Source organism: Meriones unguiculatus, chromosome 10 (genome assembly GCF_030254825.1).
Source record: "Meriones unguiculatus strain TT.TT164.6M chromosome 10, Bangor_MerUng_6.1, whole genome shotgun sequence".
Lineage (NCBI taxonomy): Eukaryota > Metazoa > Chordata > Mammalia > Rodentia > Muridae > Meriones > Meriones unguiculatus.
Window position 1 is genome coordinate 46,611,415 of NC_083358.1, and position 14,681 is coordinate 46,626,095.

Below are 14,681 nucleotides of genomic sequence, written 5' to 3' on the forward strand. Positions count from 1 at the left end.
ACCCATTGGCCTATCTTAGGTGTTTGGTGTTAGTTTCTGGTTGTTCCTGGGGATCTTGTTGTGGAGAGAATCCCCTTGGTGGGAAGATGGTTTTTCTTGAAGGAAGCCTCCTCAGCTTTTTGGGTATTGTCACTGGATGGCTGGTGTTTTTCAGGAGTTGCTGTTGCTCACCTCAGGGAAAGAGACCTGAGTGGTAACTGTGGTCCTTGTTAGTCAAGAAGGTTCTCCTCTCGCCTGGGAAAGTCCTGAAGACAGCTAGCTGCCCTGCTTCTGGGTTTCTTGCTGTAGATTTAGTGATCTGCTGCTGTAACCTGTGTGTCTTGTGGTTTGGTGAGTTTTGTTAGGGATAACTGGTTGCCCCTTGGAGCAGTATCTGGGGGTTGATCTTGGTGATTTGGGCTTTTTAACGTCTGAGGTTGGGGCTCTATGTCCCAGTACCCAAGTGCTAGTCTCTGGTGGGTGGGTTACTGCTCTCCTGGTAACAGCAGGCTATCTGGTGCACAGCAGTTCCCTGGGTTGGGCCTGTCTGTGAGATCTATTCTAGGGATATACTGGATGTCCTAAGTCCGTCCCCTTTGCTTCATTCCCTGTGAGGATTTCTCCCGATGGTGACTCACAGTTTCTGTAGCCCTAGGGCACACAGCTGGCGCCCAGTTCAGTGATGGTGGCTCGTACCCACTGGTCTGTGAGATTTTTTCCAGGGAAAGACTAGTGACCCAAGTAAATACCGTTTCCTTCCTTCCCTGAGGAGTTCTCTCATGACAGGGACTCCCAGTCTCTTTTTTGCCCTGGGGCACCTAGCTCAGTCTATGTCAGATAGCTGGTGCACAGTGACTGTCTGGGTCTGCAGCTGGAGTCCAGTTCAGTGATGGCGGCTTGTACCTGAAGGTCTGGGAGACTCTTTTCAGGGAAAGACTGGGTGACCCTAGTAAGTACCGTTTTCTTCCTTCCCTGTGGAGTTCTCTCGTGACAGGGACTCCCAGACTCTGGTGGTTTTGTGCCCACCGATCAGCCTGGGAAAGTGATCAGGACACGCAGGTGTGTGGCTTTGGTCTGGGGACCTAGTGCCTGTGCCACCCAGGATCTCTTCCAGGTTCTGGCTGGGGGACCTTAGAGTGGACCTAACTGATTCCCATGCCCTAAGAGTTTCCTCTTGCCTGGGAAACACAATCGCTGTTGTTTTAGGGCCCAGAGTTCAGCGTCTTGGTAGCTGTACAGGAAATGTTGTCCTGCTCTTCAGACACAGTGTTCTCCTGGTGACGCCATCTTGTCATCCTTGAAGCTACTTTTGATAAGGGTTTGTGAAGTAGAAGTTTCTGGTTTCTTTCAAGACTCAGTTTTGTCATGTGATGTTTTGCTACAAGCTGGACAAGTGATATTTTGCTATAGATTGACTTGTGAAAGGGCACATGATATTTTGCTGTGAGCTTTTTGTTTCAGGGCCATGACTTTAGCCAGCTGAGAATATCCATGGATGAACTTTGAGGAGAGGAGATATATAGAGGCCCACTCATAATAAGACATGGCTTTTTGGATCAATATCCCTGCACTAATCTTCGTGCTTTGACACTTGACTTCACAGAGAGAAATGTTCCAGAGAACTTTTCAGGGCAATCCAACTAAATCTGGTGGTTTTTGCTGACTTGTACTGATTTGTGTGGCTGTTTGGTGTTTGCCTTTGGACTGGACTACTGGTATCCTTATGACTGAGTTTGGTGATCCTCTAAAGACCTGTGGACCCTAATTAACAGAGAGTAGATAAAAGAGGCCCACAGCCCTTTTCCTTATTAATTTCCTATCTAAGGGGTCCCAGTCTTATCATTTTCCTTTTTTTTAATTAATTTATTATTTATACAGTGTGCTGCCTGCCTGTGAGCCAGCAGGCCAGAAGAGGGCACCAGATCTCATTATAGATGGTCAGGAGCCACCATGTGGTTGCTGGGAATTGAACTCAGGACCTTTGAAAGGACAGCCAGTGCTCTTAACTTCTAAGCCATCTCTTCAGCCCAGTTTTATCATTTTCTATTTTATACTCCTCTTGGGTATGTTTACTTATTGCTTCTAGAGCTATCAGTTGTGATGTTAAATTGCTGTTATGAGATTTCGCTTTTAATTTTAATTTTATTTATATATTTATTATAATTTATTCACTTTATATCTCCGCTGTAGCCTCTCTCTCTTCTAATCCCAGTCCCACCCACCTTCCTTCTTCTCCCCCTATGTCCTTTCTCTAGTCCCCTGATAGGGGAGTACCTCCTCCCCTTTTATCTGACCTTAGTTTATCAGGTCTCATCGATGTTGGCTGCATCATCTTCCTCTGTGGCCTGGCAAGGTTGCACTCCCTAGGGGGAGGTGATCAGAGAGTCGGCTACTGAGTTCATGTCAGAGACAGCCCCTGTACCCATTTCTAGGGAACCTACTTGGAAACTAAGCAGCCAATGGACTTCCTTTGAACAGGGGGTCTAGGTCCTCTCCGTGCATGGCCCTTAGTTGGAGTATCAGTCTCTGCAGGTTCCACCTGGGCCCAGGTATTTTGGCTGTTCTCTTTGTGGAGTTCCAGTACCCTCCAGGCCTTTCTATCTCCCTATTCTTCCATAAGGATTCCAGCACTCTGCCCAAAGTTTGGCTATGGGTCTCAGTATCTTCTTCGATACCCCGGTGGGTAGAGTCTTGTTTTTACATAGGTGCTTGGTGAAATGAATTTTCATTGAATTCTTGAAAGTCTTTAACTTTTTTCTTCATTTCTGTCTTGATCCAGTTTTTATTTGGTAGTGAATTATTTAGTTTTCATGAGTTTCCTTCTAGTATCTTCTGTAGGGTTGGCTTGCTGAGCAGATATTGTAGGAATTTATTCACTTCCTCTTTAAGAGATCTTCATCTTCATGAGTTTGTAGGGGTTTTTTACTGTTGTTGTTGATATCGAATTTTAATCTATGGTGGTCTAACAGAATACAGGCTGTTATATCAATATTCTTGTATCTGTTGACATTTGTTTTGTGGATAAGTGTATAGTCGATTTTGGAGAAAGTTCCTCAGGGGGCTAAGAAGGTATTTGGGTAAAATTTTCTGTAGATATGTGTTAGGTTCATTTGGTTCATAACCTCTGTTAACTCCAGTATTTCTCCATTTAGCTTTTGTTTGGATAACCTGTCTGTTGGTGAGAGTCGGGTGGTGAGGTCTTCCACTATCAATGTGTAATGGTAAATGCGATTTAAGATTTAATAATGTTCCTTTTATTATTAACTATGCATGCTTTTGAAGTTGGGGCATAAATGTTAAAGACTTAAATATCATCCCTGTGGATTTTTTGATGAGTATGAAGTGTCCTTCCCAATCTCATTTGATCAATTTTGTTTTGAAGTCTTATTTGATTAACTTTGTTAGATATTATAATGGCTACACCAGTTTCTCCATAGGTGCATTTGCTTGGAAAATCTTTTTTCCAACTCTTTAATCTGATGGAAAATCTTTTCCCAACTCTTTAAACTATCTTTAATGTTGAGGTATGTTCTTGCATACAACTCAAACATAAATCCTATTTTCACATATGTTTTGTTAGTCTGTGTCTTTTTATTTGATGAATTGAATCCATTAACACAGAGATATCAATAACCAATGATTGATAATTTCTGTCATTTTGTTGTTGTCATTGGTGGTGGTGGTGGTAATGGTAGTGTGTGCATGTGTGTGTGTTTGTGTTGTGTGTGTTGTTCACTTCTTTTGATTTTGCTGATGTGGTATTCATTTCCTGTGTTTTCACAGGTTTAGTTAGCCTCAACCTCTAATACCTTTGGTAAGACTGTATTTGTAGATAGATATTGCTTTAATTTGACTTTATCATGAAATATCATATTTTCTACAACTATGATGTTTGAGAGTTGTTCTGGGCTAATACCTGTGGTCTCCTGGGAGTCTGCAGGACATCTACCTAAGCCCTTTGTGTGTTTAGGATCTCCGTTGAAAATTCAGGTATAATTCTAAGTGATGTGCCTTTACATATTACTTTGCCTTTTTCCCTTGAACCTTTTAATATTCTTTCTTTGTTCTGCATATTTAGTATTTTGATTATTATGTGGTGAGAGGACTTTTTTCAGATCCAGTCAATTTGTTCTATATGCCTCTTGTACCATTATAAGCATCTCCTCTTTAGGTTAGGAAAATTTTCTTTTATGATTTTGTTGAAAATATTTTCCAGGGATCCAAGATGGTGGTGACCAGCATGCACCATATCTAAGGGACAGAGCATCTGAAACTCTGAAATTGGTAAGTGTAGGGGCAGCTGAAGCCAGAACATCAACACTGAGGCTTCCTGATCAAGAGAGGACAACCCATGAGCTGAGACCATTTGGATTCAGGTCACCCACTCCAGAGACTAAGAGTAGCAAATACTCTATCTTCCAGCACTTCCCCTTGATGAGCCTCCCTCCTCCCTGTGGAGGCAGCCCTTAGTGCCCACAACTACTAGCAAAGAGCACAGTGCAGGCAGCTCCTAGCACAAAACTCCCTGCTCAGTATCTGAGAGAGAGAAGGAGGGCCTCCCAGTCCCTCAGTGGTGAACTGCCTGTTGGATGGGCCACCCAGGTCTGCTGGACCACCCAGGTCTGCAGCTCCCCAGGGCCTTTCAGAAGGCATCTGTACCAGCTTCCTACTTCCATGGCTGTGGCTGGACTTACAGTGGACCACTGTAGCAGCCTCCAAGTTCTGCATCTGCAGCACCACTGAGTTGACAGATCCCCTACACTCACAATTGCCCCTGTAGGCCAAAATCTGAGAATAGAGAACAGGGGGAACCTCTGCACTTTCCAATTAGACCTTCTAGAGAGTGAGCACACCTTCAAGTGATTGCATGCAGAGCCCTAGATCCAGGGTCCCTCTAAGCTAGCAGCCAGATAACATATCCTTATGACCCAAAGCCCATTGTCGGCAACACAGGGATTCTTGGGACAGCATTCTCAACACTGATGCCCCTCTTCTGCAAGTCTATCAGTGAAGTCCAGAGAAACAGCTTCTATAGCCCAGACAGATCTGAATAACAGAAGGACAGTATTACAGGGCTGTAGGCCACTGAGGTATTCAGGGAATATACATTACAGCCACAAAGAGTGCCAGTGCCTGCAGCCCCTCCTATGCCTGACCTCCTGCCCCACATTCCAGGCATCTAAACTCTCAAGCACCCTGTCTTTCAAGGCACATTTACATGCAAAGGCTTGCTCATCAACACTTGTGCAACTGCACCTGCAGACCTTCCTCCCTTAGATACAGCAGAAACACCAACACCCACTCTCAACCCAGTGAACCTCTCTCATCTTCCTGAAGAATACTCCAGACACAAGAGAAAGACAGACCCAGTTTGAAGTACAGACTCCATGAACAAACAGTGAAGTTTACAGATAAGCAGATGACCAGAGGTTGCTGTAGGAGCATACCCAACAAAAATCAGGACATCACGGTTTCACCAGCAACCCCCAAAATCAATGGATATTTCAATTCATTGGGAAACACAGGAAAATTATTTTAAAGCTTTGCTTATCCTGTTATTAGAAGTACATGAAGAGGAAACATCTCTCAAAGAAACAGCCACCCAAATGGAGGCACATAAAAAGGAAATGAACAAATCTCTTAAAGAAATAGCCACACAAATAGAAACAAATAAAATGGAAACAAACAAACTCTCAAAAAAATAGCTAAACAAATGGAGGCAAACAAAGAGGAAACAAACAAAGCTCTCAAAGAAATATAGGCAAATACAGCCAAAAAAAGGGGGGGCAGGGATTGGACAAAAGTAGAGGCACAAGCAGTGGCATATAGAGAGGAAATGAACAAAAAAAAAAACATAAGCCATCATAGAAAGACAAGAATACACATACAAACAGATAAAGGAAATAGTGCAAGGCTCGAAAACAGAATAAGAATCAATGAAGAAAACACTAACAGAGACAATGCTAGAACTGTTAGAACTTAGAGAAAAGATCAGGAACCACAAAGGTAAGCATCACCAACAGAATTAAGAGATGGAAAAGAGAATCACAGGTGCTTAAGATACACATACAGAAATTGATACTCTTTTTTTTTGCTTTTTTTAAAATTTTTCATCAATTACACTTTATTCATTCTGTATCCCCCCATAAGCCCCTCCCTCCTTTCCTCCCAATCCCACCCTCCCTCCTCCCTCTGCCTGCATGCTACTCCCCAAGTCCACTGATAGGGGTGGTTCTCCTCTCCTTTCTGATCTTAGTCTATCAGTTCATATCAAAAGTGGCTGCATTGTCCTCTACTATGGCCTGGTAAGGCTAGAAATTGATACTTTTAAAAAAAGAAAAAGTAAAATCAAAAAAGTTGTGACCCATGCGAACTTCTCACCAGCAAGAACGCACACACAGACACCAGGATCCTTCTGCAGTAAACGTTTGTTACGATGAATAGAGGAAGACGATAACCGCCAGAATGGTGCTGCTTAAATACACCTTATGGCGGCCTGTACTCTGCTGGTTGGCTGCTTGCCCATTGCCCTGTATGACGCCCCAGACTGGGCAGTAACGCCCCCAGGCTGGACAGTGGCTTGGCACGCTTTTGCAACTTGCAGATGTGGTCTATTGTTTGTTCATTAGGGCTAGGGCCGGGTGTCAGCGCCATCTCGTAATGGCGATTGCACTCTCTCGGCTCTCCACATCTCCCCCTTTTTGTTTTAATAAATGAAAACTGCCTCAAAGCCTTGTAAGCATGGCACAAGAAAGCCCTAAGCTTGATCAAGCAAACTCCTTCTTTGGGGAGTAAGTGATCAAGAGCTTTAGATCACTCCCTTACCCCACCAGGTGCAATGGAGACAAGTCCTCTGGGTGCAGGGGCTAAGGGAGAAGAAAAAAATGGAGGTGACACCCATTCCCGAGCAATGGAATAAAATTCCAGGGAGTGCAAGGGCTGTCATTCTCCTATCTTGGTACCGCAGCCACTTAGGCAAAGGCAACATTGTGACTTGGATCACTCATCGACTCAGTGCAATGGGTAAAACCCCTGAGGTGCATCGACTGAGTGTCACAGTCTGTTTTAATTTTTTAACATGGATAACCAAATTTTGGGAGATGATCCTTGTTCCAAGGCCACAAGTGCTTGCGCGATCACGACCTTGTCATGTTGTTGTTGCGCTTTGAGCTTGCAGACCAACCAGAGTAAGAACACTAAGCCGCAACATAGGGCTGCACCAAACATTCCAACACCCACCCATTCCTTAAAATAAGAAAAGGCAGAAGAAGCCCAGGATAATAAGCCATCTGTGAGCGATAAATCCACTCGAGTAGAATTAATGGTCACCACCGCCGCCCTTAGCTCTTCAAGCGTTTCTTCAAATCCTTCTGACCAGTTTCCTGCAAGATATAAGGACAATTTCCTGGACAAATTAGCGGCTCGGGTAAAATTTTCATATTGTACACTGGTAATACAGAATGCTCCTATTTTTCTCTCACATCCTAATTGAGCCAATTGAAATAAAATATCTATTCTTTCTTCCATAAGGTCCAGACGCTGGTTAAGAATCATCAATCCACCTTTTAATTGCGCGCTAGCAGATACATGAAGGTTCATGGCTTCAGCCACACCTGCTGACAATTGATTTACTGTTGTGCTTGTTTGGACTGAATTTGCCATTGCCAAGCCGGCTGCAGTGGCAGCAGCTGCACTGACAGCGATGGCAGTAACAATGGCTGCGGTGATGCCAAAATCTCTCTTCTGTCTAAACAGGGAGAGGGTGGATGGAGTCTCCACAGGGATTGGGATCCACTGCGGGACTCTAACAACCAGGGCACGAGTGTAACGCCTGGCATTCCAACATTGCGACATCAAGCATGTCTCATTGGTACAATTTCTAAAAGAATTATTGGACAAAACAAATAAAAAAGGAGGATAAACACAGACAGGACTAGGTGGAAAAGTCGTCTGATTTGTAATGGTTCTATTCCAATGGGTAATCTGCCTTGACACATTTTCCATTTCCATAACCTTTTTTTTTTAATGCAGTACCATTTATGGCGTCCATGACGATTGATTTCCCTACAGTAGCACCACTAATGAATCCCAGAGGATTGAGGTCCGTACAACTACCATTTGTCCCACAAAGTATCCATTTATAAAAAGGGACCATATCTCGATGTTGTATAAAGAGCCCCTTTCTCATTACCATACTTTTTGTAGGATCCATCAACATATTTGGGGAAAAAGAAAAGGTTTTATTTCTGTCAGCCCATCGAGTAAAGCGTGACTGGCAGTCGGACCATAGAGGGATGGACCCATCATCCTCCCATGCACATGAAGGGGCCACCCTAGGTTGAAGAGGTCTATCTATATCTAAAAAATTTGGTCCTAAAAAGGAACCGTTTATCCAGGTGACCTTATGCGAAAAGGTATAATGGATATCGATGGCGTCCTTACTATCCCTTTCCTTTTGGGACATAACTTCCCAATCCCAATCCTTATAGCCAAATGACCCAAGAATCCTTTTGGTAAGCCGAACACAATCTCCTACGGAATCCTCGATTTGAAAGCAAAGGGAGCCAGCTTCTGGAAAGTCACGGCTTTCCCCTAATGATGCCTCAGTCTCATCATAAGGCAAATAAGGCAGGCCTAAATCTTTATTGGACGAGAAGAATTTTGGGAAAGTCAATGAATTATGTCTGACCGGCATAGGCTTCGGGAATGCAGACAAAATGGCCCAACGTTGTACCCCCACAATACTAGGAACCCGATTTAGAAGGATCCAAGCAAGAACTGGAATTAGTTGCAGGTATATTCGTTGGAGGATCATCTTCAGCTGCCACGAGCTTTCGCGTGAGGCTCTCCAGTACCCAGAATGGATTGTTTTCTTTCTGTGGGAAAACACAGACAGCTCCCCTGGATCTTATTAAAATAGGATCCGGGCCTTTCCACTGACCAGTCAAGACATCCTTCCATTTGACCATTTCCTTAGGCCTATCAGGCTCAAAGCAGTGGCGATCAGCCGCCGAGTGGCCCTGACTGTCCAAATTTAAAAAATTGAGAGTAAAGAGTGCCAAAGAAACAGTCACTCGTGGCACTGAGGGCAGAGCCTCCTGGACTCCCCCTTTTTGTTTTATTAAATAGGATTTTAGAGTGCGATGAGCACGTTCAATGATACCTTGTCCCTGAGGGTTATATGGGAGACCCGTTAGATGGGTCACTCCCATTTGATGACAAAACTGTCCAAATTTTTGAAAAGTATAGGCTGGCCTATTATCAGTTTTTAGAATTTTGGGCTTTCCCCAGGCACTCCATGCCTCCAAGCAATGTTGAATAACATGGGCTGCCTTTTCTCCAGTCAGGGGAGAAGCAAACATAACTCCAGAGCAAGTATCAATGAAAACATGTAAATATTGTAGTTTGCCAAAAGATGAAATGTGAGTAACATCCATTTGCCACATCTGTAGAGAACGGATTCCTCTGGGATTAATCCCAACATGAGGCACAGGTAAAAACTGAAAGCAATTTTGACATTGGGTAACAATATCTCTAGCTTCCTTTTTAGTTATGTCAAATCGATGACACAATGTCTCAGCTGTAACATGAAATTTTTTATGAAACTCCTTAGCCAATTTTAAATTTGACAGGAGGGCAAATGCAATCATCTTTGTGGCTCGATCTGTCAGGTCATTTTCATGGGACATGGGCCCCGGTAGACCGGAATGAGCCCTAATATGTGTAATAAAAACAGGGGATCTTTTGGTAATTAAGGCAAACTGAATCCTTTGAAAAATTTTTGCAGGCTTCTTAGATGCTTTAATTAACCCAGCAGCTTCCAAAATCTTTGTTGCATTAACCACATAACAGGAATCCGAAACAATGTTTAAAGGACCCAAAAATGTTTCCAAAATTTTTAATACCACTAAACATTTTACAATTTGGGACGAGGTTTTATGATATTGTTTAGAAACAACTTTATTATTAACTACATAAGCTCTTACTCCTGTTTTTGATCCATCTGTATACACTACCAATCCATCCCGAACTGGTTTTTGGGATGTTATATGCGGGAAGACTACCTCTTGAGTTAAAGCAAATTGCAAAACAGGGTGTCTAGGGTAATGATTGTCAATCAAACCACTAAAGGAGGTAACTAGCACCGCCCAAGTATCAGAGGTAGCAGTTAATATCTGAACTTGATGAGCTGTATAAGGCACTATTAAGGACTTTGGCTCCTTTTTAAAGTATGTAATGGCTGTTTTTAGCCCACGAAGTGCAAGTTGAGCAACTGCATCTGGATACCATTTAATAATTTTTGCAGGAGAAGCATTGGGATGAACCCACAATAAGGGTTCATTTTGCCATAATACAGCAGTTGGTAAATGTTTAGTTTTAATGACACACAGGTCAAAGGTCTTAGTTTCATTTACACGTTTTAATTGGGCATCTTGTAAAGCGTCTTTTACCACTTGTAGGGCGTGGCTTGCAGCTGGTGTTAAGGCTCTGGGTGAAGAAATATGAGCATCCCCTTCCAAAATATCAAATAGGGGTTTTAATTTAGCAGAAGGAATCTTTAAAAATGGCCTAAGCCAATTTATATCACCTAATAATTTTTGAAAATCATTTAAGGTATGCAAATGATCCCTGCGAATTTTTATTTTCTGAGGAACTATTTGTTCTGGATAAATAACAGTTCCTAGAAAGGAACCTACTTCTGAAATTTGGACCTTTTTAGTGGCTATATGTAATTCCCATTGTTGCAGGGTTTTTTGCAATGAAGGATACGCATCTTGCAAGATGGCTAACTCCTCATGGCACAAGAGAATATTATCCATATAGTGGATCAGTAACAAGGAAGGAAATTGCTGTATAACTGGTTTAAGAGCCATCTGTACATACAATTGACACATGGTGGGGCTATTAGCCATGCCTTGAAGTAGAACTAGCCACTGATATCTTTGGTCTGGCTCACGGTGATTAACAGCAGGTAGGGTAAAGGCAAATCTCTGTCTGTCTCGTGGGCACAATGGAATGGAGAAAAAACAATCCTTGATGTCTATTATAATAATTTTCCATTGCTTAGGCAGGGCTGAAAGCAGAGGCAAGCCTCGTTGCACTGTTCCAAATAATCGCATCTGTGCATTAATAGCCCTCAAATCATGGAGAAGCCTCCATTTTCCTGATTTTTTTATAACAAAAATAGGTATATTCCAGGGGGAAGTAGATGGTTCCAAATGACCAAGCTGTACCTGTTCTTTAACCAGCCTTGTAGCAGCTTCTAGCTTTTCAGAGGAAAGGGGCCATTGAGGAACCCATACGGCTTCCTCTGTGAGCCAAGATATGGGCATGGAACCCTCAATGGCAGCTAATGAAAACCCAAGCCTTGTTTCTCTGTATTACTTTCTTGTGAAATCAGGTGTAATCTCCCTTGTTCCTGTTTACCAAGGCCTTTTCCTTCCTTATAACCCATCCTTTTTATTATATCAACCGCTTGTTGAGAGTACTCATTGGTCAATGCTAATCCTAAATCCTGCAAAATATCTCTTCCCCAGAGATTGACAGGGAGAGGAAGAACATATGGTATGAAACTTCCTGTTTGACCTTCCGGTGCTTGCCACATTAAAGAACGTGAACTAACTGTAGGGCTGGCCTCATATCCCAACCCTTGTAAGGAGTGGGATGATTGTGTAACAGGCCACGCCTTAGGCCACCAGGTGGAAGAGGTGATGCTCTTATTAGCCCCTGTGTCCAAAATACCAGTAAAACTTTTTTTTTTATCTGCAGCTGTAGGGTAGGTCTAGTTTTAAGATCAACTACCAAATGAGCAAAATCTGTTCCTATGGAACCGAGTCCTTTTGTGCCCCTTGGTGTCCTGGTAGAAGGAAAACAGTCATGAAGGCTTGGGAGGAGGACTAATTGAGCAATCCTATCTCCAGGAGAAATAGAAAATATGCCTTGGGGGCAGGAGCAAAGCACCTGGAGCTGTCCCGTAAAATCCTGATCTAATATTCCAGGATGGACCATAAGTCCTTTTAAAGGGAGAGAGGAGTGACCTAAAATAAGACCAACACTTCCTTCAGGCAGGGGGGCCTTCAAACTCCACTGGGACAGGTTGCACCCCCATGTGTGGCATTAATAAGAATTGGGAGGTGGAACGGAGGTCCAGGCCTGCTGATCCTCTTGTTGCTCTGCAGCTGGATAAACCCTCCTGTTGTCTGCCTGTGTCCCATATTTGTTGGGGCCCTGAGACTTGGGGCCCTGAAATCCGTTTTTTGGAATATTTTTATCTCTCTCATTAGGGGGGGTTTCATGCTGGATAAGCTTTCCCTGAATATCTCTAACTGATCGGCATTCATTAGCCCAGTGATTGCCTTTTTTACACTTAGGGCAAAGTCCAGGAACTTTCTTTTGCGCAGACACACGATAATCTCTTTTAAAATGGCCTATTTTGCCACAATTAAAACAAACTTTATTTTTTCCAGAACTTGGGCGGTTCTTGGTTTGCATTATGGCTGCCGCCAGGCCGGCGTTGGTAAGCGGGCCTCCGAGTCCTCGGCAAACTTTTATCCAATCTGTTAGCCCTTTGTTCCTTCTAGGAGTAATGACTGTCTTACATTCTGGGGAAGCATTTTCATATACCAGCTGTTCTATCATTGGCCTAACTCGCTCCAGATCTCCAAATATTCTACCTGCTGCTTCTGTCATTCTGGCCACAAATTCTGAGAATGACTCCTGAGGGCCTTGTATAGTCTTTGTCAGGTGTCCATTGGCCTCGCCCTTCTTTGAAAGGGCTTTCCATGCCTTAATAGCAGCAGCAGAGATGTGACCATATGCCCCCCAGTCATAATTTGTCTGATTATGAACAAACTGGCCTTGCCCCGTTAGCAAATCAAAGGTCCATTGCCGCTGATTGTCTTCTGCATAGGCATTGGCCCTTGCCTGAGTTTGGGAAGCATCATACCACAAGGCTTTCCATTCTAAGTACTGTCCCATATTAGGGAGAGCAGCTTTTATGGTACTTTGCCAATCATCTGGAGTCATGGCCAAGCTAGCAAGTCTTTCAAGCTGCAAAATTGTAAAGTTGGCATCTACCCTGTATTTGTTAACTGACTCTGCCAGTTCTGTAACAAGAGGATATTCTACCGGTGCATAAACACGTTCCCCTTCCGTGGCCTCAAATACAGGGAAGGCTTGTAAAAGCCTTTTTTTTATCCCCTTTTGAAAAGAAGGAGTCTAAACTGTGTCTCTCAACATAAGGCGGAGGAGCTTTAGGGGTTAATGAGAAAGCCCCGTGAATCTCAGCTCCTCCCCTCTTTTGTTCTTGATTTGGTGGTAACCGCAGTTCCTGAGGGTAGCGCCCCTCCTCCTCGGAGCGAGCCGCTTCTCCGTCTAAATCTGACCCCTCGGAGGAACTTAGTTTGTCAGATTCAGAGCTATGAAGCCCCAAAGCCTCCAATTCTCTTATCGGATAGAGAGGCTTTCTTTTTGGATTTTTATTTCCCTTTTTACCTTTCTCCCCCAGGGCATCCTTTCCCTGACTTTTCGCTTCTGTGGTTTTAACATCCACAGAAGGGTCTTTTTTCTTAGAGATGTCTTTTTCTTTTTTCTTAAGGGCCCTTAACCTATTTTCCCATTCTGTTTCTGACATGCTGTCTTGTAATTCCCCTAACACCCCTTGGCCAGCTGCTACAGATGGATGGCATCTCTCATCTTCTAAGCAAGATTTTACTAAAATCCACAATGACCTAGCTCCAGCTTTTAGCTTTCCATTTTCTTCTGCCCTCCGTAAATCAGCTTCTAGCTTATCCCAGGAAGCAAGCGTCAGCGACCCTGAACATGCAAACCAGGGAGCGATGCGATCAATTTCCATAATAAACCTTTTTAACGTTCTTTTTGAAAGCTCTAATTCATGTTGTTTTAAAAGCAACTGAAGTGCTGTGATCACCGAATGTGAAGCTCCCATGCTGCTCCCTTATCTACGAGAGAAACTGACATAGGGAGGGGCAAGGCGGCTTATGTACGACCGACTAACAATGTCCCACGGAGAAAAAACACTTTAGCACCAGTCTTTTTGGAAGCAAAATGAATACCAAAAGAAAAATCGCTGAAGCCATCAAAACAAATGTAAGAGCAACTGGGACAGTTAAATGAGGCGGTATCTCTTTAAGACTGAGCAAGTCTCAGATCATACCTTTTGTACTGCAGTTCTGAATCCGCCCCACGAGCGGCGGGGGGGGGGGGGTGGTCTCCTCACAGGGCCAGCAATCAAAGGCTGCCCTGCGTCCCGGGGTTTCGGCACCAGCTGTGACCCTCGCGAATTTCTCGCCAGCAAGAACGCACACGCAGACACCAGGATCCTTCTGCAGTAAACGTTTGTTATGATGAATAGAGGAAGACGATAACCGCCAGAATGGTGCTGCTTAAATACACCTTATGGCGGCCTGTACTCCGCTGGTTGGCTGCTTGCCCATTGCCCCGTGTGATGCCCCGGACTGGGCAGTAATGCCCCCAGGCTGGACAGTGGCTTGGCACGCTTTTGCAACTTGAAGATGTGGTCTATTGTTTGTTCATTAGGGCCAGGGCTGGGTGTCAGCACCATCTCGTAATGGCGATTGCACTCTCTCGGCTCTCCACAAAAAGTTCCAAACAAAAAATATCCAAGAAAACAAGGACGCCATGAAAAGACAAAATCTAAGAAAAATAGAAATAGATGAAAA

The 14,681-nt window shown here is 43.7% G+C and overlaps 1 protein-coding gene across 1 annotated transcript; it reads right to left on the reverse strand.

The window, feature by feature from the left end:
• Positions 1-6,124: 6,124 nt before the first annotated feature.
• On the reverse strand, positions 6,125-14,414 carry LOC132657030 (uncharacterized). Its single transcript, XM_060393276.1, has 2 exons — positions 14,156-14,414; positions 6,125-8,855 (listed from the first exon to the last, which is right to left on the reverse strand). Exon 2 carries the CDS (start codon positions 7,987-7,989, stop codon positions 7,045-7,047), a length of 945 nt encoding a protein of 314 aa, XP_060249259.1. The 5' UTR covers positions 7,990-8,855; positions 14,156-14,414; the 3' UTR covers positions 6,125-7,044.
• Positions 14,415-14,681: the final 267 nt, after the last annotated feature.